This window comes from Dendrobates tinctorius, unplaced genomic scaffold (genome assembly GCF_039654945.1).
Source record: "Dendrobates tinctorius isolate UK_male_01 unplaced genomic scaffold, ASM3965494v1 ptg000251l, whole genome shotgun sequence".
NCBI lineage: Eukaryota > Metazoa > Chordata > Amphibia > Anura > Dendrobatidae > Dendrobates > Dendrobates tinctorius.
The window spans coordinates 8,725,665-8,751,651 of record NW_027361918.1 but is presented as its reverse complement, the minus strand read 5'-3'; the positions used below and the strand labels follow the sequence as shown (position 1 = coordinate 8,751,651).

The following is a 25,987-nucleotide window of genomic DNA, read 5'->3' as shown; positions in this document are numbered from 1 at the left end:
TGGAGAGGACAGGTTATATACTGGAGATTATGTGTGGGAGGTATCAGGAGATTAGGGCAGAGATGTATGGAGAAGACAGGTTATATACTGGAGATTATGTGTGGGGCGGTATCAGGAGATTAGGACAGAGATGTATGGAGAGGACTGGTTATATACTGGAGATTATGTGTGGGAGGTATCAGGAGATTAGGGCAGAGATGTATGGATAAGACAGGTTATATACTGGACATTATGTGTGGGGAGGTATCAGAAGATTAGTGCAGAGGTGTATGGAGAGGACAGGTTATATACTGGAGATTATGTGTGGGAGGTATCAGGAGATTAGGGCAGAGATGTATGGAGAAGACAGGTTATATACTGGAGATTATGTGTGGGGAGGTATCAGAAGATTAGTGCAGAGCTGTATGGAGAGGACAGGTTATATACTGGAGATTATGTGTGGGGCGGTATCAGGAGATTAGGACAGAGATGTATGGAGAGGACAGCTTATATACTGGAGATTATGTGTGGGAGGTATCAGGAGATTAGGGCAGAGATGTATGGAGAAGACAGGTTATATACAGGGGATTATGTGTGTGGAGGTATCAGGAGATTAGGGCAGAGATGTATGGAGAGGAATGGTTACATACTGGAGATTATGTGTGAGGAGGTATCAGGAGATTAGGGCAGAGATGTATGGAGAGGAGAGGTTATATACTGGAGATGATGTGTGGTGGTATCAGGAGATTAGGGCAGAGATGTATGGAGAGGACAGGTTATATACTGGAGATTATGTGTGGGAGGTATCAGGAGATTAGGGCAGAGATGTATGGAGAAGACAGGTTATATACTGGAGATTATGTGTGGGGCGGTATCAGGAGATTAGGACAGAGATGTATGGAGAGGACTGGTTATATACTGGAGATTATGTGTGGGAGGTATCAGGAGATTAGGGCAGAGATGTATGGATAAGACAGGTTATATACTGGACATTATGTGTGGGGAGGTATCAGAAGATTAGTGCAGAGGTGTATGGAGAGGACAGGTTATATACTGGAGATTATGTATGGGGCGGTATCAGGAGATTAGGACAGAGATGTATGGAGAGGACAGCTTATATACTGGAGATTATGTGTGGGAGGTATCAGGAGATTAGGGCAGAGATGTATGGAGAAGACAGGTTATATACTGGAAATTATGTGTGGGAGGTATCAGAAGATTAGTGCAGAGCTGTATGGAGAGGACAGGTTATATACTGGAGATTATGTGTGGAGCGGTATCAGGAGATTAGGACAGAGATGTATGGAGAGGACAGCATATATACTGTAGATTATGTGTGGGAGGTATCAGGAGATTAGGGCAGAGATGTATGGAGAAGACAGATTATATACTGGAGATTATGTGTGGGAGGTATCAGGAGATTAGGGCAGAGATGTATGGAGAAGACAGGTTATATACTGGAGATTATGTGTGGGGAGGTATCAGAAGATTAGTGCAGAGCTGTATGGAGAGGACAGGTTATATACTGGAGATTATGTGTGGGGCGGTATCAGGAGATTAGGACAGAGATGTATGGAGAGGACAGCTTATATACTGGAGATTATGTGTGGGAGGTATCAGGAGATTAGGGCAGAGATGTATGGAGAAGACAGGTTATATACAGGGGATTATGTGTGTGGAGGTATCAGGAGATTAGGGCAGAGATGTATGGAGAGGAATGGTTACATACTGGAGATTATGTGTGAGGAGGTATCAGGAGATTAGGGCAGAGATGTATGGAGAGGAGAGGTTATATACTGGAGATGATGTGTGGTGGTATCAGGAGATTAGGGCAGAGATGTATGGAGAGGACAGGTTATATACTGGAGATTATGTGTGGGGAGGTATCAGGAGATTAGTGCAGAGATGTATGGAGAGGACAGGTTATATACTGGAGATTATGTGTGGGGAGGTATCAGCAGATTAGGACAGAGAGGTATGGAGAGGACAGGTTATATACTGGAGATTATGTGTGGGGCGGTATCAGGAGATTAGGGCAGAGATGTATGGAGAGGACTGGTTATATACTGGAGATTATGTGTGGGAGGTATCACGAGATTAGGGCAGAGATGTATGGAGAAGACAGGTTATATACTGGACATTATGTGTGGGGAGGTATCAGGAGATTAGTGCAGAGCTGTATGGCGAGGACAGGTTATATACTGGAGATTATGTGTGGGGCGGTATCTGGAGATTAGGACAGAGATGTATGGAGAGGACAGCTTATATACTGGAGATTATGTGTGGGAGGTATCAGGAGATTAGGGCAGAGATGTATGGAGAAGACAGGTTATATACTGGAGATTATGTGTGGGGCGGTATCAGGAGATTAGGACAGAGATGTATGGAGAGGACTGGTTATATACTGGAGATTATGTGTAGGAGGTATCAGGAGATTAGGGCAGAGATGTATGGAGAAGACAGGTTATATACTGGACATTATGTGTGGGGAGGTATCAGAAGATTAGTGCAGAGGTGTATGGAGAGGACAGGTTATATACTGGAGATTATGTATGGGGCGGTATCAGGAGATTAGGACAGAGATGTATGGAGAGGACAGCTTATATACTGGAGATTATGTGTGGGAGGTATCAGGAGATTAGGGCAGAGATGTATGGAGAAGACAGGTTATATACTGGAAATTATGTGTGGAGCGGTATCAGGACATTAGGACAGAGATGTATGGAGAGGACAGCATATATACTGTAGATTATGTGTGGGAGGTATCAGGAGATTAGGGCAGAGATGTATGGAGAAGACAGATTATATACTGGAGATTATGTGTGGGAGGTATCAGGAGATTAGGGCAGAGATGTATGGAGAAGACAGGTTATATACTGGAGATTATGTGTGGGGAGGTATCAGAAGATTAGTGCAGAGCTGTATGGAGAGGACAGGTTATATACTGGAGATTATGTGTGGGGCGGTATCAGGAGATTAGGACAGAGATGTATGGAGAGGACAGCTTATATACTGGAGATTATGTGTGGGAGGTATCAGGAGATTAGGGCAGAGATGTATGGAGAAGACAGGTTATATACAGGGGATTATGTGTGTGGAGGTATCAGGAGATTAGGGCAGAGATGTATGGAGAGGAATGGTTACATACTGGAGATTATGTGTGAGGAGGTATCAGGAGATTAGGGCAGAGATGTATGGAGAGGAGAGGTTATATACTGGAGATGATGTGTGGTGGTATCAGGAGATTAGGGCAGAGATGTATGGAGAGGACAGGTTATATACTGGAGATTATGTGTGGGGAGGTATCAGGAGATTAGTGCAGAGATGTATGGAGAGGACAGGTTATATACTGGAGATTATGTGTGGGGAGGTATCAGCAGATTAGGACAGAGAGGTATGGAGAGGACAGGTTATATACTGGAGATTATGTGTGGGGCGGTATCAGGAGATTAGGGCAGAGATGTATGGAGAGGACTGGTTATATACTGGAGATTATGTGTGGGAGGTATCAGGAGATTAGGGCAGAGATGTATGGAGAAGACAGGTTATATACTGGACATTATGTGTGGGGAGGTATCAGGAGATTAGTGCAGAGCTGTATGGCGAGGACAGGTTATATACTGGAGATTATGTGTGGGGCGGTATCAGGAGATTAGGACAGAGATGTATGGAGAGGACAGCTTATATACTGGAGATTATGTGTGGGAGGTATCAGGAGATTAGGGCAGAGATGTATGGAGAAGACAGGTTATATACTGGAGATTATGTGTGGGGCGGTATCAGGAGATTAGGACAGAGATGTATGGAGAGGACTGGTTATATACTGGAGATTATGTGTAGGAGGTATCAGGAGATTAGGGCAGAGATGTATGGAGAAGACAGGTTATATACTGGACATTATGTGTGGGGAGGTATCTGAAGATTAGTGCAGAGGTGTATGGAGAGGACAGGTTATATACTGGAGATTATGTGTGGGGCGGTATCAGGAGATTAGGACAGAGATGTATGGAGAGGACAGCTTATATACTGGAGATTATGTGTGGGAGGTATCAGATTAGGGCAGAGATGTATGGAGAAGACAAGTTATATACTGGAAATTATGTGTGGGAGGTATCAGAAGATTAGTGCAGAGCTGTATGGAGAGGACAGGTTATATACTGGAGATTATGTGTGGGGTGGTATCAGGAGATTAGGACAGAGATGTATGGAGAGGACAGCATATTTACTGGAGATTATGTGTGGGAGGTATCAGGAGATTAGGGCAGAGATGTATGGAGAAGACAGGTTATATACTGGAGATTATGTGTGGGAGGTATCAGGAGATTAGGGCAGAGATGTATGGAGAAGACAGGTTATATACTGGAGATTATGTGTGGGGAGGTATCAGAAGATTAGTGCAGAGCTGTATGGAGAGGACAGGTTATATACTGGAGATTATGTGTGGGGCGGTATCAGGAGATTAGGACAGAGATGTATGGAGAGGACAGCTTATATACTAGAGATTATGTGTGGGAGGTATCAGGAGATTAGGGCAGAGATGTATGGAGAAGACAGGTTATATACTGGAGATTATGTGTGGGAGGTATCAGAAGATTAGTGCAGAGCTGTATGGGGAGGACAGGTTATAAACAGGGGATTATGTGTGGGGAGGTATCAGGAGATTAAGGCAGAGATGTATGGAGAGGACTGGTTACATACTGGAGATTATGTGTGAGGAGGTATCAGGAGATTAGGGCAGAGATGTATGGAGAGGACTGGTTATATACTGGAGATTATGTGTGGAGAGGTATCAAGAGATTAGTGCAGAGCTGTATGGAGAGGACAGGTTATATAGTGGAGATTATGTGTGGGGAGGTATCAGAAGAGTAGTGCAGAGATGTATGGAGAGGACATCTTATATATTGGAGATTATGTGTGGGGAGGTATTAGAAGATTAGGGCAGAGATGTATGGAGAGGACAGGATATATACTGGAGATTACGTGTGGGGAGGTGTCAGGAGATTATGGCAGAGATGTATGGAGAAGACAGGTTATATACTGGAGATTATGTGTGGGGCGGTATCAGGAGATTAGGACAGAGATGTATGGAGAGGACTGGTTATATACTGGAGATTATGTGTGGGAGGTATCAGGAGATTAGGGCAGAGATGTATGGAGAAGACAGGTTATATAATGGACATTATGTGTGGGGAGGTATCAGGAGATTAGTGCAGAGCTGTATGGAGAGGACAGGTTATATACTGGAGATTATGTGTGGGGCGGTATCAGGAGATTAGGACAGACATGTATGGAGAGGACAGCTTATATACTGGAGATTATGTGTGGGAGGTATCAGGAGATTAGGGCAGAGATTTATGGAGAAGACAGGTTATATACTGGAGATTATGTGTGGGGCGGTATCAGGAGATTAGGACAGAGATGTATGGAGAGGACTGGTTATATACTGGAGATTATGTGTGGGAGGTATCAGGAGATTAGGGCAGAGATGTATGGAGAAGACAGGTTATATACTGGACATTATGTGTGGGGAGGTATCAGAAGATTAGTGCAGAGGTTTATGGAGAGGACAGGTTATATACTGGAGATTATGTATGGGGCGGTATCAGGAGATTAGGACAGAGATGTATGGAGAGGACAGCTTATATACTGGAGATTATGTGTGGGAGGTATCAGGAGATTAGGGCAGAGATGTATGGAGAAGACAGGTTATATACTGGAAATTATGTGTGGGAGGTATCAGAAGATTAGTGCAGAGCTGTATGGGGAGGACAGGTTATATACAGGGGATCATGTGTGGGGAGGTATCAGGAGATTAGGGCAGAGATGTATGGAGAGGACTGGTTACATACTGGAGATTATGTGTGAGGAGGTATCAGGAGATTAGGGCAGAGATGTATGGAGAGGACAGGTTATATACTGGAGATGATGTGTGGTGGTATCAGGAGATTAGGGCAGAGATGTATGGAGAGGACAGGTTATATACTGGAGATTATGTGTGGGGAGGTATCAGGAGATTAGTGCAGAGATGTATGGAGAGGACAGGTTATATACTGGAGATTATGTGTGGGGAGGTATCAGCAGATTAGGACAGAGAGGTATGGAGAGGACAGGTTATATACTGGAGATTATGTGTGGGGCGGTATCAGGAGATTAGGGCAGAGATGTATGGAGAGGACTGGTTATATACTGGAGATTATGTGTGGAATGTATCAGGAGATTAGGGCAGAGATGTATGGAGAAGACAGGTTATATACTGGACATTATGTGTGGGGAGGTATCAGGAGATTAGTGCAGAGCTGTATGGAGAGGACAGGTTATATACTGGAGATTATGTGTGGGGCGGTATCAGGAGATTAGGACAGAGATGTATGGAGAGGACAGCTTATATACTGGAGATTATGTGTGGGAGGTATCAGGAGATTAGGGCAGAGATGTATGGAGAAGACAGGTTATATACTGGAGATTATGTGTGGGGAGGTATCAGAAGATTAGTGCAGAGCTGTATGGGGAGGACAGGTTATATACAGGGGATTATGTGTGGGGAGGTATCAGGAGATTAGGGCAGAGATGTATGGAGAGGACTGGTTACATACTGGAGATTATGTGTGAGGAGGTATCAGGAGATTAGGGCAGAGATGTATGGAGAGGACTGGTTATATACTGGAGATTATGTGTGGAGAGGTATCAGGAGATTAGGGCAGAGATGTATGGAAAGGACAGGTTTTATACTGGAGATTATGTGTGGGGAGGAATCAGGAGATTAGAGTGGAGATGTATGGAGAGGACATCTTATATACTGGAGATTATGTGTGGGGAGGTATTAGAAGATTAGGGCAGAGATGTATGGAGAGGACAGGATATATACTGGAGATTACGTGTGGGGAGGTATCAGGAGATTATGGCAGAGATGTATGGAGAGGACAGGTTATATACTGGAGATTATGTGTGGGGCGGTATCAGAAGATTAGGGCAGAGATGTATGGAGAGGACAGGTTATATAGTGGAGATTATGTGTGGGGCGGTTTCAGGAGATTAGGACAGAGATGTATGGAGAAGACAGGTTATATACTGGAGATTATGTGTGGGAGGTATCAGAAGATTAGTGCAGAGCTGTATGGGGAGGACAGGTTATATACAGGGGATTATGTGTGAGGAGGTATCAGGAGATTAGGGCAGAGATGTATGGAGAGGACTGGTTATATACTGGAGATTATGTGTGGGAGGTATCAGGAGATTATGGCAGAGATGTATGGAGAGGACAGGTTATATACTGGAGATTATGTGTGGGGAGGTATCAGAAGATTAGTGCAGAGATGTATGGAGAGGATTGGTTATATACTGGAGATTATGTGTGGGAGGTATCAGGAGATTATGGCAGAGATGTATGGAAAGGACAGGTTATATACTGGAGATTATGTGTGGGGAGGTATCAGGAGATTAGGGCAAATATGTATGGAGAGGACAGGTTATATAGTGGAGATTATGTGTGGGGAGGTATCAGAAGATTAGTGCAGAGATGTATGGAGAGGACAGGTTATATACTGGAGATTATGTGTGGGGAGGTATCAGAAGATTAGTGCAGAGATGTATGGAGAGGACAGGTTATATAGTGGAGATTATGTGTGGGGAGGTATTAGAAGATTAGGGTAGAGATGTATGGAGAGGACAGGTTATATACTTGAGATTCTGTGTGGGGAGGTATCAGGAGATTAGGGCAGAGATGTATGGAGAGGACAGGTTATACAGTATACTGGAGATTGTGTGGGGAGGTATCTGGAGATTAGGGCAGAGATGTATGGAGAGGACCAGTTATATACTGGAGGTTATGTGTGGGGAGGTATTAGAAGATTAGGGTAGAGATGTATGGAGAGGACAGGTTATATACTGGAGATTGTGTGGGGAGTTATCAGAAGTTTAGTGCAGAGATGTATGGAGAGGACAGGTTATATACTGGAGAATATGTGTGGGGAGGTATCAGGAGATTAGGGCAAAGATGTATAGAGAGGACAGGTTATAAAGTGGAGATTATGTGTGGGAGGTATCAGGAGATTAGGGCAGAGATGTATGGAGAAGACAGGTTATATACTGGAGATTATGTGTGGGAGGTATCAGAAGATTAGTGCAGAGCTGTATGGGGAGGACAGGTTATATACAGGGGATTATGTGTGGGGAAGTATCAGGAGATTAGGGCAGAGATGTATGGAGAGGACTGGTTACATACTGGAGATTATGTGTGAGGAGGTATCAGGAGATTAGGGCAGAGATGTATGGAGAGGACTGGTTATATACTGGAGATTATGTGTGGAGAGGTATCAGGAGATTAGGGCAGAGATGTATGGAAATGACAGGTTTTATACTGGAGATTATGTGTGGGGAGGAATCAGGAGATTAGAGTGGAGATGTATGGAGAGGACAGGTTATATAGTGGAGATTATGTGTGGGGAGGTGTCAGAAGAGTAGTGCAGAGATGTATGGAGAGGACATCTTATATACTGGAGATTATGTGTGGGGAGGTATTAGAAGATTAGGGCAGAGATGTATGGAGAGGACAGGATGTATACTGGAGATTACGTGTGTTGGGAGGTATCAGGAGATTATGGCAGAGATGTATGGAGAGGACAGGTTATATACTGGAGATTATGTGTGGGGCGGTATCTGAAGATTAGGGCAGAGATGTATGGAGAGGACAGGTTATATAGTGGAGATTATGTGTGGGGCGGTATCAGGAGATTAGGACAGAGATGTATGGAGAAGACAGGTTATATACTGGAGTTTATGTGTGGGAGGTATCAGAAGATTAGTGCAGAGCTGTATGGGGAGGACAGGTTATATATAGGGGATTATATGTGAGGAGGTATCAGGAGATTAGGGCAGAGATGTATGGAGAGGACAGGTTATATACTGGAGATTATGTGTGGGGAGGTATCAGAAGATTAGTGCAGAGATGTATGGAGAGGATTGGTTATATACTGGAGATTATGTGTGGGAGGTATCAGGAGATTATGGCAGAGATGTATGGAAAGGACAGGTTATATACTGGAGATTATGTGTGGGGAGGAATCAGGAAATTAGGGTGGAGATGTATGGAGAGGACAGGTTATATACTGGAGATTATGTGTTGGGAGGTATCAGGAGATTAGGGCAGAGATGTATGGAGAGGACAGGTTATATAGTGGAGATTATGTGTGGGGAGGTATTAGAAGATTAGAGTAGAGATGTATGGAGAGGACAGGTTATATGCTGGAGATTATGTGTGGGGAGGTATTAGAAGATTTGGGTAGAGATGTATGGAGAGGACAGGTTATATACTGGAGATTATGTGTGGGGAGGTATCAGGAGATTAGGGCAAATATGTATGGAGAGGACAGGTTATATACTGGAGATTATGTGTGGGGAGGTATCAGAAGATTAGTGCAGAGATGTATGGAGAGGACAGGTTATATAGTGGAGATTATGTGTGGGGAGGTATTAGAAGATTAGGGTAGAGATGTATGGAGAGGACAGGATATATACTTGAGATTATGTGTGGGGAGGTATCAGGAGATTAGGGCAGAGATGTATGGAGAGGACAGGTTATACAGTATACTGGAGATTGTGTGGGGAGGTATCTGGAGATTAGGGCAGAGATGTATGGAGAGGACCAGTTATATACTGGAGGTTATGTGTGGGGAGGAATCAGGAGATTAGTGCAGAGATGTATGGAGAGGACAGGTTATATCCTGGAGATTATGTGTGGGGAGGTATTAGAAGATTAGGGTAGAGATGTAATGAGAGGACAGGTTATATACTGGAGATTGTGTGGGGAGGTATCAGAAGTTTAGTGCAGAGATGTATGAAGAGGACAGGTTATATACTGGAGAATATGTGTGGGGAGGTATCAGGAGATTAGGGCAAAGATGTATTGAGAGGACAGGTTATAAAGTGGAGATTATGTGTGGAGAGGTATTAGAAGATTAGGGCAGAGATGTATGGAGAGGACAGGTTACATACTGGAGATTATGTGTGGGGCGGTATCAGGAGATTAGGACAAAGATGTATGGAGAGGACTGGTTATATACTGGAGATTATGTGTGGGAGGTATCAGGAGATTATGGCAGAGATGTATGGAAAGGACAGGTTATATACTGGAGATTATGTGTGGGGAGGAATCAGGAGATTAGGGTGGAGATGTATGGAGAGGACAGGTTATGTAGTGGAGATTATGTGTGGGGAGGTATCAGAAGATTAGTGCAGAGATGTATGGAGAGGACAGGTTATATACTGGAGATTATGTGTGGGGAGGTTTTAATAGATTAGGGCAGAGATGTATGGAGAGGACAGGATATATACTGGAGATTACGTGTGGGGAGGTGTCAGGAGATTATGGCAGAGATGTATGGAGAGGACAGGTTATATACTGGAGATTACGTGTGGGGAGGTATCAGGAGATTATGGCAGAGCTGTATGGAGAGGACAGGTTATATACTGGAGATTACTTGTGGGGAGGTATCAGGAGATTATGGCAGAGATGTATGGAGAGGACAGGTTATATACTGGAGATTATGTGTGGGGCGGTATCAGAAGATTAGGGCAGAGATGTATGGAGAGGACAGGTTATATAGTGGAGATTATGTGTGGGGCGGTATCAGGAGATTAGGACAGAGATGTATGGAGAAAACAGGTTATATACTGGAGATTATGTGTGGGAGGTATCAGAAGATTAGTGCAGAGCTGTATGGGGAGGACAGGTTATATACAGGGGATTATGTGTGAGGAGGTATCAGGAGATTAGGGCAGAGATGTATGGAGAGGACTGGTTATATACTGGAGATTTTGTGTGGGAGGTATCGGGAGATTATGGCAAAGATATATGGAGAGGACAGGTTATATACTGGAGATTATGTGTGGGGAGGTATTAGGAGATTAGGACAGAGATGTATGGAGAGGACAGGTTATATACTGGAGATTATGTGTGGGGAGGTATCAGCAGATTAGGACAGAGAGGTATGGAGAGGACACGTTATATACTGGAGATTATGTGTGGGGCGGTATCAGGAGATTAGGGCAGAGATGTATGGAGAGGACTGGTTATATACTGGAGATTATGTGTGGGAGGAATCAGGAGATTAGGGCAGAGATGTATGGAGAAGACAGGTTATATACTGGAGATTATGTGTCGGGCGGTATCAGGAGATTAGGACAGAGATGTATGGAGAAGACTGGTTATATACTGGAGATTATGTGTGGGAGGTATCAGGAGATTAGGGCAGAGATGTATGGAGAAGACAGGTTATATACTGGACATTATGTGTGGGGAGGTATCAGGAGATTAGTGCAGAGCTGTATGGAGAGGACAGGTTATATACTGGAGATTATGTGTGGGGCGGTATCAGGAGTTTAGGACAGAGATGTATGGAGAGGACAGCTTATATACTGGAGATTATGTGTGGGAGGTATCAGGAGATTAGGGCAGAGATGTATGGAGAAGACAGGTTATATACTGGAGATTATGTGTGGGGCGGTATCAGGAGATTAGAACAGAGATGTATGGAGAGGACTGGTTATATACTGGAGATTGTGTGTGGGAGGTATCAGGAGATTAGGGCAGAGATGTATGGAGAAGACAGGTTATATACTGGACATTATGTGTGGGGAGGTATCAGAAGATTAGTGCAGAGGTGTATGGAGAGGACAGGTTATATACTGGAGATTATGTGTGGGGCGGTATCAGGAGATTAGGACAGAGATGTATGGAGAGGACAGCTTATATACTGTAGATTATGTGTGGGAGGTATCAGGAGATTAGGGCAGAGATGTATGGAGAAGACAGGTTATATACTGGAGATTATGTGTGGGAGGTATCAGGAGATTAGGGCAGAGATGTATGGAGAAGACAGGTTATATACTGGAGATTATGTGTGGGGAGGTATCAGAAGATTAGTGCAGAGGTGTATGGAGAGGACAGGTTATATACTGGAGATTATGTGTGGGGCGGTATCAGGAGATTAGGACAGAGATGTATGGAGAGGACAGCTTATATACTGGAGATTATGTGTGGGAGGTGTCAGGAGATTAGGGCAGAGATGTATGGAGAAAACAGGTTATATACTGGAGATTATATGTGGGAGGTATCAGAAGATTAGTGCAGAGCTTTATGGGGAGGACAGGTTATATACAGGGGATTATGTGTGGGGAGGGATCAGGAGATTAGGGCAGAGATGTATAAAGAGGACTGGTTACATACTGGAGATTATGTGTGAAAAGGTATCAGGAGATTAGGGCAGAGATGTATGGAGAGGACTGTTTATATACTGGAGATTATGTGTGGAGAGGTATCAGGAGATTAGGGCAGAGATGTATGGAAAGGACAGGTTATATACTGGAGATTATGTGTGGGGAGGAATCAGGAGATTAGAGTGGAGATGTATGGAGAGGACAGGTTATATAGTGGAGATTATGTGTGGGGAGGTATCAGAAGAGTAGTGCAGAGATGTATGGAGAGGACAGGTTATATACTGGAGATTATGTGTGGGGCGGTATCAGATGATTAGGGCAGAGATGTATGGAGAGGACAGGTTATATAGTGGAGATTATGTGTGGGGTGGTATCAGGAGATTAGGACAGAGATGTATGGAGAAGACAGGTTATATACTGGAGATAATGTGTGGGAGGTATCAGAAGATTAGTGCAGAGCTGTATGGGGAGGACAGGTTATATACAGGGGATTATGTGTGAGGAGGTATCAGGAGATTAGGGCAGAGATGTATGGAGAGGACTGGTTATATACTGGAGATTATGTGTGGGGAGGTATTAGAAGATTAGGGTAGAGATGTATGGAGAGGACAGGTTATATGCTGGAGATTATGTGTGGGGAGGTATCAGGAGATTAGAGCAGAGATGTATGGAGAGGACAGGTTATATAGTGGAGATTATATGTGGGGAGGTATTAGAAGATTAGGGTAGAGATGTATGGAGAGGACAGGTTATATGCTGGAGATTATGTGTGGGGAGGTATTAGAAGATTTGGGTAGAGATGTATGGAGAGGACAGGTTATATACTGGAGATTATGTGTGGGGAGGTATCAGGAGATTAGGGCAAATATGTATGGAGAGGACAGGTTATATACTGGAGATTATGTGTGGGGAGGTATCAGAAGATTAGTGCAGAGATGTATGGAGAGGACAGGTTATATACTGGAGATTATGTGTGGGGAGGTATCAGAAGATTAGTGCAGAGATGTATGGAGAGGACAGGTTATATACTGGAGATTATGTGTGGGGAGGTATCAGAAGATTAGTGCAGAGATGTATGGAGAGGACAGGTTATATGCTGGAGATTATGTGTGGGGAGGTATCAGGAGATTAGGGCAGAGATGTATGGAGAGGACAGGTTATATACTGGAGATTATGTGTGGGGAGGTATCTGGAGATTAGGGCAGAGATGTATGGAGAGGACAGGTTATATACTGGAGGTTATGTGTGGGAAGATATCAGGAGATTAGTGCAGAGATGTATGGAGAGGACAGGTTATATCCTGGAGATTATGTGTGGGGAGGTATTAGAAGATTAGGGTAGAGATGTATGGAGAGGACAGGTTTTATACTGGAGATTGTGTGGGGAGGTATCAGAAGTTTAGTGCAGAGATGTATGGAGAGGACAGGTTATATACTGGAGAATATGTGTGGGGAGGTATCAGGAGATTAGGGCAAAGATGTATAGAGAGGACAGGTTATAAAGTGGAGATTATGTGTGGAGAGGTATTAGAAGATTAGGGCAGAGATGTATGGAGAGGACAGGTTACATACTGGAGATTATGTGTGGGGCGGTATCAGGAGATTAGGATAGAGATGTATGGAGAGGACTGTTTATATACTGGAGATTATGTGTGGGAGGTATCAGGAGATTATGGCAGAGATGTATGGAAAGGACAGGTTATATACTGGAGATTGTGTGGGGAGGAATCAGGAGATTAGGGTGGAGATGTATGGAGAGGACAGGTTATATAGTGGAGATTATGTGTGGGGAGGTATCAGAAGATTAGTGCAGAGATGTATGGAGAGGACAGGTTATATACTGGAGATTATGTTTGGGGAAGTTTTAGTAGATTAGGGCAGAGATGTATGGAGAGGACAGGATATATACTGGAGATTACGTGTGGGGAGGTATCAGGAGATTATGGCAGAGATGTATGGAGAGGACAGGATATATACTGGAGATTACGTGTGGGGAGGTATCAGGAGATTATGGCAGAGATGTATGGAGAGGACAGGTTATATACTGGAGATAATGTGTGGGGCGGTATCAGAAGATTAGGGCAGAGATGTATGGAGAGGACAGGTTATATACTGGAGATTATGTGTGGGGCGGTATCAGGAGATTAGGACAGAGATGTATGGAGAAGACAGGTTATATACTGGAGATTATGTGTGGGAGGTATCAGAAGATTAGTGCAGAGCTGTATGGGGAGGACAGGTTATATACAGGGGATTATGTGTGAGGAGGTATCAGGAGATTAGGGCAGAGATGTATGGAGAGGACTGGTTATATACTGGAGATTATGTGTGGGGAGGTATCAGAAGATTAGTGCAGAGATGTATGGAGAGGACTGGTTATATACTGGAGATTATGTGTGGGAGGTATCAGGTGATTATGGCAGAGATGTATGGAAAGGACAGGTTATCTACTGGAGATTATGTGTGGGGAGGTATCAGAAGATTAGTGCAGAGATGTATGGAGAGGATAGGTTATATACTGGAGATTGTGTGGGGAGGTATTAGAAGATTAGGGCAGAGATGTATGGAGAGGACAGGATATATACTGGAGATTATGTGTGGGAAGGTATCAGAAGATTAGTGCAGAGATGTATGGAGAGGACAGGTTATATAGTGGAGATTATGTGTGGGGAGGTATCAGGAGATTAGGGCAAAGATGTATGGAGAGGACAGGTTATATAGTGGAGATTATGTGTGGGGAGGTATCAGAAGATTAGTGCAGAGATGTATGGAGAGGTCAGGTTATATACTGGAGATTATGTGTGGGGAGGTATTAGAAGATTAGGGCAGAGATGTATGGACAGGACAGGATATATACTGGAGATTATGTGTGGGGAGGTATCAGAAGATTAGTGCAGAGATGTATGGAGAGGACAGGTTATATAGTGGATATTATGTGTGGGGAGGTATTAGAAGATTAGGGTAGAGATGTATGGAGAGGACAGGTTATATACTGGAGATTATGTGTGGGGAGGTATTAGAAGATTATGGTAGAGATGTATGGACAGGACAGGTTATATGCTGGAGATTATGTGTGGGGAGGTATTAGAAGATTAGGGTAGAGATGTATGGAGAGGACAGGTTATATACTGGAGATTATGTGTGGGGAGGTATCAGGAGATTAGGGCAGAGATGTATGGAGAGGACAGCTTATATACTGGAGATTATGTGTGGGGAGGTATCTGGAGATTAGGGCAGAGATGTATGTAGAGGAAAGGTTATATACTGGTGGTTATGTGTGGGGAGGTATCAGGAGATTAGTGCAGAGATGTATGGAGAGGACAGGTTATATCCTGGAGATTAAGTGTGGGGAGGTATTAGAAGATTAGGGTAGAGATCTATGGAGAGGACAGGTTATATACTGGAGATTGTGTGGTGAGGTATCAGAAGATTAGTGCAGAGATGTATGGAGAGGACAGGTTATATACTGGAGATTATGTGTGGGGAGGTATCAGGAGATTAGGGCAAATATGTATAGAGAGGACAGGTTATATAGTGGAGATTATGTGTGGAGAGGTATTAGAAGATTAGGGCAGAGATGTATGGAGAGGACAGGATATATACTGGAGATTATGTGTGGGCAGGTATCAGAAGATTAGTGCAGTGATGTATGGAGAGGACAGGTTATATAGTGGAGATTATGTGAGGGGAGGTATTAGAAGATTAGGGCAGAGATGTATGGAGAGGACAGGATATATCCTGGTCCTCCTCACCACATTCCCACAGTCATCTCTACCTCCCATCCACGCTCTATCACAACCTTCCGTAACCACTCCAACCTTATACCCATTCACCCAGCCCCCACTTCCCTAGTCCCACTAACAGGAGCTCTGTGGAACGATCGCTCTGTCTGCAACAAACTTTCCTACATCCATGATCATTTTGTTACCACCAAACTTTCCTTCCTCGCCATCACCGAAACCTGGCTCACCCCTTCTGACACAGCCTCTCCTGCTGCACTTTCATATGGTGGCTTCCACCTTTCTCACTCCCCCCGCCCCAGCAGCAAACATGGCGGAGGAGTTGGTTTTCTCCTGTCAGATACCTGCTCCTTCACCCCAATTCCACTGCCACCCTCTGTTACCCTCCCTTCCTTTGAGATGCACTCTGTGCGCATCTACTCCCCCTCCAACCTCCAACTGACTGTCATCTACCGCCCCCCAGGGCCAGCCACCACCTTCTTTGACCACTTCACCACCTGGCTACTTCATTTCCTTTCTGCGGACATCCCTACTATCATCATGGGCGACTTCAACATCCCCATTGACACTTCCCTCTCAGCTGCCACTAAACTTCTATCTCTCACTTCCTCCTTCGGCCTCACTCAATGGTCTTCTGCAGCCACCCACAAAGACGGCCACACACTGGACCTCATCTTCACCCGCCTATGCTCCCTATCTAACCTCTCTAACTCACCTCTTCCTCTCTCTGACCACAACCTTCTCACATTCTCTTCCCTCTCCACTCCATGTCTACAATCCCCACCCCATAAACTTTCACAACCTCGCAGAAATCTTAAACACCTTGACCTACACTCATTCTCTGAATCCCTCCTCCCTCTCACAGATATAAGTTCCTTACACAATGCGGATGACGCTGCTGCTCTATATAACACCACAATAGCTGTAGCTTTGGAATCTGCTGCCCCACTTACACATACCAAAGCTCGCAAAATCAACAGACAGCCCTGGCACACCAGCCTGACCAAAGAACTGAGGCGAGCTTCCAGGGCTGCTGAGAGCAGATGGAAAAGATCCCACTCCAATGAGCACTTCATCGCATTCAAACAGTCCCTCACTACTTTCAAGACCGCACTCGCCACAGCTAAACAAACCTACTTCTCATCTCTCATATCCTCTCTGTCTCACAACCCTAAACAGTTATTCAACACCTTCAATTCTCTCCTCCGTCCCCCAGCACCTCCTCCCTCCCCACTCATCTCAGCTGAAGACTTTGCCTCATTTTTCAAGCAGAAGATTGATAACATCAGAGACAGTTTTGGTCAACAACACAGACAGCCCTTCCTCCTGACTTCCCAGCCCTCCACCTCCAAAACCAACTTCTCCACCATTACAGAAGATCGACTCTCCACTTTACTCTCAAGATCACATCTCACCACCTGCGCACTTGACCCGATCCCATCCCACTTCATCCCAAACCTCACCACAGTCTTCATCCCAACCCTAACCCATCTCTTCAACCTATCACTAACAACTGGTGTTTTCCCCTCAAGCTTTAAACATGCCTCCATCACACCTATCCTCAAAAAGCCCTCATTTGACCCATCCTCTGTATCCAGCTATCACCCTATATCACTTCTCCCCTATGCCTCCAAGCTACTGGAACAACACGTCTACCTTGAACTGTCCTCCCATCCCTCTTCTTGCTCCCTCTTCGACCGCTTACAATCTGGCTTCCGGTCACACCACTCCACTGAAACTGCCCTTACTAAGGTCACCAATGACCTCTTAACCGCCAAGAGCAAGCTACACTACTCTGTCCTCCTCCTCCTGGACCTGTCGGCTGCCTTTGACACAGTGGACCATTCCCTGTTACTACAGACCCTCTCATCTCTTGACATCACAGACTTGGCCCTATCCTGGATCTCATCATACCTAACAGACCGGACATTCAGCGTCTCCCACTCACACACCACCTCCTCACCTCGTCCCCTATCCGTCGGAGTCCCGCAAGGTTCAGTCCTAGGACCGCTGCTCCTCTCCATCTATACCTTCGGCTTGGGACAGCTCATAGAATCTCATGGCTTTCAGTATCACCTCTATGCTGATGACACAGATCTACATCTCTGGACCAGATATCACCTCCCTACTAACCAGAATCCCTCAATGTCTGACTGCTATTTCATCCTTCTTCTCCGCTAGATTTCTGAAACTTAACATGGACAAAACAGAATTCATCATCTTTCCCCCATCTCACGTAACCCCCCCAACGAACCTATCCATTACAGTAAATGGCTGCCCACTCTCCCCAGTCCCACAAGCTCACTGCCTCGGGGTAATCCTTGATGCTGATCTCTCCTTCAAACCACATATCCAAGCCCTTTCCACTTCCTGCCGATTTCAACTCAAAAATATTTCACAAATACGTTCATTCCTCAACCAAGAATCTGCAAGAACCCTAGTTCATGCCCTCATCATCTCTCGCCTTGACTACTGCAACTTCCTGCTCTGTGGCCTCCCCTCAAACACTCTCGCACCCCTCCAATCTATTCTAAACTCTGCTGCCCGACTAATCCACCTGTCCCCCCGCTATTCCCCAGCTTCTCCCCTCTGTCAATCCCTTCACTGGCTCCCCATTGCCCAGAGACTCCAGTACAAAACCCTAACCATGACATACAAAGCCATCCACAACCTGTCTCCTCCATACATCTGTGACCTCGTCTCCCGGTACTTTCCTGCACGCAACCTCCGATCCTCACAAGATCTCCTTCTCTACTCCCCTCTTATCTCCTCTTTCCACAATCGCATACAAGATTTCTCTCGCGCATCCCCCCTACTCGGGGCTCTCTACCCCAACATATCAGACTCTCACCTACCATCGAAACCTTCAAAAAGAGCCTGAAGACCCACCTCTTCCGACAAGCCTACAACCTGCAGTATCCACCGACCGACCAAACCGCAGCACGACCAGCTCTACCCTCGCCTACTGTATTCTCACCCATTCCTTGTAGATTGTGAGCCTTCGTGGGCAGGGTCCTCTCTCCTCCTGTACCAGTTATGACTTGTATTGTTTAACATTATTGTACTTGTTTTTATTATGTATACCCCTCCTTACATGTAAAGCGCCATGGAATAAATGGCGCTATAACAATAAATAATAATAATAATAATATATACTGGAGATTATGTGTGAAGAGGTATCAGAAGATTAGTGCAGAGATGTATGGAGAGGACAGCTTATATACTGGAGATTATGTGTGGGGAGGTATCAGGAGATTAGGGCAGCAATGTATGGAGAGGACAGGTTATATAGTGGAGATTATGTGTGGGGAGGTATTCGAAGATTAGGGCAGGGATGTTTGGGTAAGAATGCAAGGACAGAACAATGGAAAGGACACCTTTGTAGGCATTTACTACAGGCCGCCTGTGCAAGCTGAAGATATGGATGAACTCTTTATGCATCAAGTGGCCAAGTTCTCCAAAAAATATGACATAGTTGTCATGGGAGATTTCAACTATCCAGACATTTGTTGGGAATCTCTCTCAGGCAAAACTAACAGGTCAAGGAAATTCTTATCCTCTCTTACTGACAACTTTATCTTCCAAAAGGTAGGGGAGAAAACAAGGGGATCTGCTACCTTGGATCTAATCTTTATAAACAGGGAGGAAATGGTTGAGGAGGTAAAAGTGGCTGGGACCCTAGGAGGTAGCGACCATGCTATTTTAGAATTTTGGATAACTAGAGGAGGATGACCTGTGAAGACTCAGACGTCAAGGTTAGATTTCAGAAAGGCAGATTTTAAGGGATTCAGAAAGAGAATTGGAGGGATCCAATGGCTGGATATCCTTAAAGACAAAAATGTCCAGGAAGGATGGGAAATCTTGAAAAATGAAATTCTCAAAGCACAATTGTTAACAATTCCGAAAAGAGGGAAGAATAGGAAGCATTTAAGGAAGCCAGGATGGATAAACACAGAACTTAAGCACATGATAAAAAGGAAGAAAAAAATGTTTATAAAATGGAAAGAGGGAGGCATATCTAAAGAAGAATATATTGCTGTCTGCAGAACCTGCAGGGCACAAATCAGATTATCTAAAGCTGACAATGAATTGAGGCTTGCAAGAGATGTCAAAAGCAATAATAAAGGATTTTGGGGATATGTCAAAAGTAAAAGAAACGTCAAAGATGCTATAGGATTTTTACAGGATGAAAATGATGAAATGGTAAGACTTGATGTTGAGAAGGCCGAACTTTTAAATTCCTATTTTGCATCTGTTTTCTCTCAGAAAGGAAATGTAACATCAACTGTTCTTCACTGTCCTATTAAGGGAATAGAAGAATCCAGGATATCTATAAACAGAAAGATAGTGAGGAAACACTTAGCTAACCTAAATGAATTCAAGTCTCCAGGTCCAGATGAATTACACCCCAGAGTACTGAAGGAGATAGCAGATGAAATTTTTGAACCCCTCTCCATTATCTTTGAAAATTCTTGGAGAACAGGAGAAGTCCCAGAAGACTGGAGAAGAGCAAATGTTGTTCCTATCTTCAAAAAGGGGAAGAAGGTGGACCTAGGCAACTATAGGCTGGTGAGTCTGACTTCTATACCAGGAAAGATCTTTGAACAAATTATTAAACAACATGTATGTCAGTACCTGGATAAGAATGAAGTGATTAAACAGAGTCAGCATGGGTTTGTAACTAATAAGTCATGTCAGACTAACTTAATTTCCTTCTATGATGGAATCACTGATTGGGTGGATCAAGGAAATGCTGTAGATATAGTATATCTTCACTTCAGCAAAGCATTTGACAGAGTATCTCATACAATCCTTATTGAAAAAATGACTAAGTATGGAATGGACAAGGCAACTGTTAGGTGGATTCATAACTGGCTTAGTGATCGGACCCAAAGAGTGGTTGTAAATGGCTGCACATCCAGTTGGAAAAATGTCTCAAGTGGGGTACCACAGGGCTCTGTCCTGGGCCCTGTATTGTTCAACATCTTTATCAACGATTTAGATGAAGGAATTGAGGGTAAACTGATTAAATTTGCTGATGACACAAAGCTAGGAGGGATAGCTAATACTAGAGAAGAGAGAGAGAGGATTCAAAAACATGTAAATAAACTGGAGCAGTGGGCAGCAACTAACAGAATGGTTTTTAACAGGGAAAAACGCAAAGTACTACATCTGGGCAATAAAAATGAAAAAAGCATATTCAGAATGGGAGGAATAGGGCTAAGCAACAGCACATGTGAAAAAAACTTTGGTATACTAATAGATCACAAACTGAATATGAGTCAACAGTGTGATGCAGCAGCAAAAAAGGCAAATGCAATTCTAGGATGTATTAACAGAAGCATACAGTCTAGATCACATGAAGTCATTATTTCCTTTTACTCCTCTTTGGTCAGACCTCATCTGGAATATTGTGTCCAGTTTTGGGCAACACATTTTAAAAAAGACATCAACAAACTGGAGCAAGTCCAGAAAAGAGCGACCAGAATGGTGACCGGTCTGCAAACCCTGTCTTATGAGGAAAGGTTGCAGGATTTGGGAATGTTTAGTTTGCAAAAGAGAAGACTGAGAGGAGACTTAATAGCTGTCTACAAATATCTAAAAGGCTGTCACATTGTAGAAGGATCAACTTTATTCTCATTTGCACAAGGAAGGACTAGAAGCAATGGGATGAAACTGAATGGGAGGAGACACAGATTAGATATTAGAAAAAACTTTTTGACAGTTAGAGTGATCAATGAGTGGAACAAGCTGCCACGAGAAGTGGTGAGTTCTCCTTAAATGGAAGTCTTCACACAGAGGCTGGACAGACATCTCACTGGGATGATTTAGCGAATCCTGCTTTGAGCAGGGGGTTGGACCAGATGGCCCAGGAGGTCCCTTCCAACTCTACGATTCTATGATTCTATGTATGGAGAGGACTGGTTATATACTGGAGATTATGTGTGGGGAGGTGTTAGGAGATTAGGGCAGAGATGTATGGAGAGGACAGGTTAAATACTGTAGATTATGTGTGGGGAGGTATCAGGAGATTAGTGCAGAGATGTATGGAGAGGACAGGTTATATACTGGAGATTATGTGTGGGGAGGTATCAGGAGATGAGTGCAGAGATGTATGGAGAGGACAGGTTACATACTGGAGATTATGTGTGGGGATGTATCAGGAGATCAGGGCAGAGATGTATGGAGAGGACATGTCATATACTGGAGATTATGTGTGAGGAGGTATGAGGAGATTAGGGCAGAGATGTATGGAGAGGACAGGTTATATAGTGGAGATTATGTTTGGGGAGGTATTAGAAGATTAGGGTAGATATGTATGGAGGGGACAGGTTATATACTGGAGATTATGTGTGGGGAGGTATCAGGAGATTAGTGCAGAGATGTATGGAGAGGACAGGTTATATACTGGATATTATGTGTGGGGAGGTATCAAGAGATGAGTGCAGAGATATAAGGAGAGCACATGTCATATACTGGAGATTATGTGTGAGGAGGTATCAGGAGATTAGGGCAGAGATGTATGGAGAGGACAGGTTATATACTGGAGATTATGTGTGGGGATGTATCAGGAGATTAGGGCAGAGATGTATGGAGAGGACAGGTTATATACTGGTGATTATATATGGGAAGGTTTCAGGAGATTAGGGCAGAGATGTATGGAGAGGACAGGTTATATACTGGAGATTATGTGTGAGGAGGTATCAGGAGATTAGGGCAGGGATGTATGGAGAGGACAGGTTATATACTGGGGTTATGTGTGGGGAGGTATCAGGAGATTATTGCAGAGATGTATGGAGAGGACAGGTTATATACTGGAGATTATGTGTGAGGAGGTATCAGGAGATTAGGGCAGAGATGTGTGGAGAGGACAGGTTATATCCTGGAGATTATATATGGGGAAGTGTCAGGAGATTTGTGCAGAGATATATGGAGAGAACAGGTTATTTACTGGAGATTATGTGTGAGGAGGTATCAGGAGATTAGGGCAGAGATGTATGGAGAGGACAGGTTATATTCTGGAGATTATGTTTGGGGAGGGATCAGGAGATTAGGACAGAGATGTATGGAGAGGACAGGTTATATACTGGGGATTATATATGGGGAGGTATCAGGAGATTAGGGGAGAGATATATGGAGAGGACAGGTTATATACTGGAGATTATGTGTGAGGGGGTATCAGGAGATTAGGGCAGAGATGTATGGAGAGGACAGGTTATATACTGGAGATTATGTTTGGGGAGGTATCGGGAGATTAGGACAGAGATGTATGGAGAGGACAGGTTATATACTGGAGATTATATATGGGGAGGTATCAGAAGATTAGGGGAGAGATGTATGGAGAGGACAGGTTATATACAGGAGATTATGTGTGAGGAGGTATCAGGAGATTAGGGCAGAGATGTATGGCGAGGACAGGTTATATACTGGAGATTATGTGTGGGGAGGTATCAGGAGATTAGTGCAGAGATGTAAGGATAGGACAGGTTATATACTGGAGATTATATATGGGGAGGTATCAGGAGATTAGTGCATAGATGTATGGAGAGGACAGGTTATATACTGGAGATTATGTGTGAGGAGGTATCAGGAGATTAGGGTAGAGATGTATGGAGAGGACAGGTTATATACTGGAGATTATGTTTGGGGAGGGATCAGGAGATTAGGACAGAGATGTATGGAGAGGACAGGTTATATACTGGGGATTATGTGTTGGAGGTATCAGGAGACTAGGGCAGAGATGTATGGAGAGGACAGGTTATATACTGGAGAATATATATGGGGAGGTATCAGGAGATTAGTGCAGAGATGTATGGAGAGGACAGGTTATATACTGGAGATTATATATGGGGAGGTATCAGGAGATTAGGGGAGAGATGTATGGAGAGGACAGGTTATATACAGGAGATTATGTGTGAGGGGGTATCAGGAGATTAGGGCAGAGATGTATGGAGAGGACAGGTTATATACTGGAGATTATATATGGGGAGGTATCAGGAGATTAGGGGAGAGATGTATGGAGAGGACAGGTTATATACAGGAGATTATGTGTGAGGAGGTATCAGGAGATTAGGGCAGAGATGTATGGCGAGGACAGGTTATTTACTGGAGATTATGTGTGGGGAGGTATCAGGAGATTAGTGCAGAGATGTAAGGATAGGACAGGTTATATACTGGAGATTATATATGGGGAGGTATCAGGAGATTAGTGCATAGATGTATGGAGAGGACAGGTTATATACTGGAGATTATGTGTGAGGAGGTATCAGGAGATTAGGACAGGGATGTATGGAGAGTACAGGTTATATACTGGAGATTATATATGGGGAGGTATCAGGAGATTAGGGCAGAGATGTATGGAGAGGACAGGTTATATACTGGAGATTATGTGTGACGAGGTATCAGGAGATTAGGGCAGAGATGTGTGGAGAGGACAGGTTATATCCTGGAGATTATATATGGGGAGGTGTCAGGAGATTAGTGCAGAGATATATGGAGAGGACAGGTTATATACTGGAGATTATGTGTGAGGAGGTATCAGGAGATTAGGGCAGAGATGTATGGAGAGGACAGGTTATATACTGGAGATTATGTGTTGGAGGTATCAGGAGACTAGGGCAGAGATGTATGGAGAGGACAGGTTATATACTGTAGATTATATATGGGGAGGTATCAGGAGATTAGTGCAGAGATGTATGGAGAGGACAGGTTATATACTGGAGATTATATATGGGGAGGTATCAGGAGATTAGGGGAGAGATGTATGGAGGGACAGGTTATATACAGGAGATTATGTGTGAGGAGGTATCGGGAGATTAGGACAGAGATGTATGGAGAGGACAGGTTATATACTGGGGATTATGTGTGGGAGGTATGAGGAGATTAGAGCAGAGATGTATGGAGAGGACAGGTTATATACTGGAGATTATGTGTGAGGAGGTATCAGGAGATTAGGGCAGAGATGTATGGAGAGGACAGGTTATATACTGGGGATTATGTGTGGGCAGGTATCAGGAGATTAAGGCAGAGATGTGTGGAGAGGACAGGTTATATACTGTAGATTATATATGGGGAGGTATCAGTAGATTAGTGCAGAGATGTATGGAGAGGACAGGTTATATACTGGAGATTATGTGTGAGGAGGTATCAGGAGATTAGGGCAGAGATGTATGGAGAGGACAGGTTATATACTGGAGATTATATTTGGGGAGGTATCAGGAGATTAGGACAGAGATGTATGAAGAGGAGAGTTTATACATTGGAGATTATGTGTGAGGAGGTATCAGGAGATTAGGGCAGAGATGTATGGAGAGGACAGGTTATATACTGGAGATTATGTGTGGGGAGGTATCAGGAGGTTAGGGCAGAGATGTATGGAGAGGACATTTTACATACTGGAGGTTATGTGTGGGGAGCTATCAGGAGAATAGGGCAGAGATGTATGGACAGGACAGGACCCAGCTCTCCTGCTGTCTATGAAGTGCACATAGTACATCACCCAGCTTTGCACATAGACTTGCCTCTGCACCTAGCATTCACATGGTATGTTCATCCACCCAGCTCTCCTGCTCTCCTGCTGTCTATGAAGTGCACATAGTACATCACCCAGCTTTGCACATAGACTTGCCTCTGCACCTAGCATTCACATGGTATGCCTTTCAGCTAACCCCAGCTTACCCCAGTGTTATTTATGACCTTGTTTACTCAATGCTTGATTATTATTATTATTATTATTATTATTTATTGTCATAACGCCATTTATTCCATGGCACTTTACATGTAAGGAGGGGTATACACAATAAAAACAAGTACAATAATGTTAAACAATACAAGTCATAACTGGTACAGGAGGAGAGAGAGGACCCTGCCCGCGAAGGCTCACAATCTACAAGGAATGGGTGAGAATACAGTAGGCGAGGGTAGAGCTGGTCGTGCAGCGGTTTGGTCGGTCGGTGGTTACTACAGGTTGTAGGCTTGTCGGAAGAGATGGGTCTTCAGGCTCTTTTTGAAGGTTTCCATGGTAGGCGAGAGTCTGATATGTTGTGGTAAAGAGTT

At 44.1% G+C, this 25,987-nt stretch overlaps 1 protein-coding gene across 6 annotated transcripts in view; it reads left to right on the top strand.

Moving 5' to 3' along the window:
• LOC141065378 (uncharacterized) overlaps positions 1-25,987 on the top strand; it is a 43,332-nt gene extending 17,345 nt beyond the window's left edge. For 4 of the 6 annotated variants that reach the window (XM_073557832.1, XM_073557830.1, XM_073557833.1 and 1 more), the window contains exon 2: positions 1-25,987. This exon is cut by the window's left edge. In XM_073557832.1, the coding sequence (XP_073413933.1) occupies positions 15,905-18,112 (2,208 nt within the window). In that variant the 5' untranslated portion in view covers positions 1-15,904 and the 3' untranslated portion in view covers positions 18,113-25,987. The other 2 variants (XM_073557835.1, XM_073557834.1) reach the window with 2 other exon arrangements.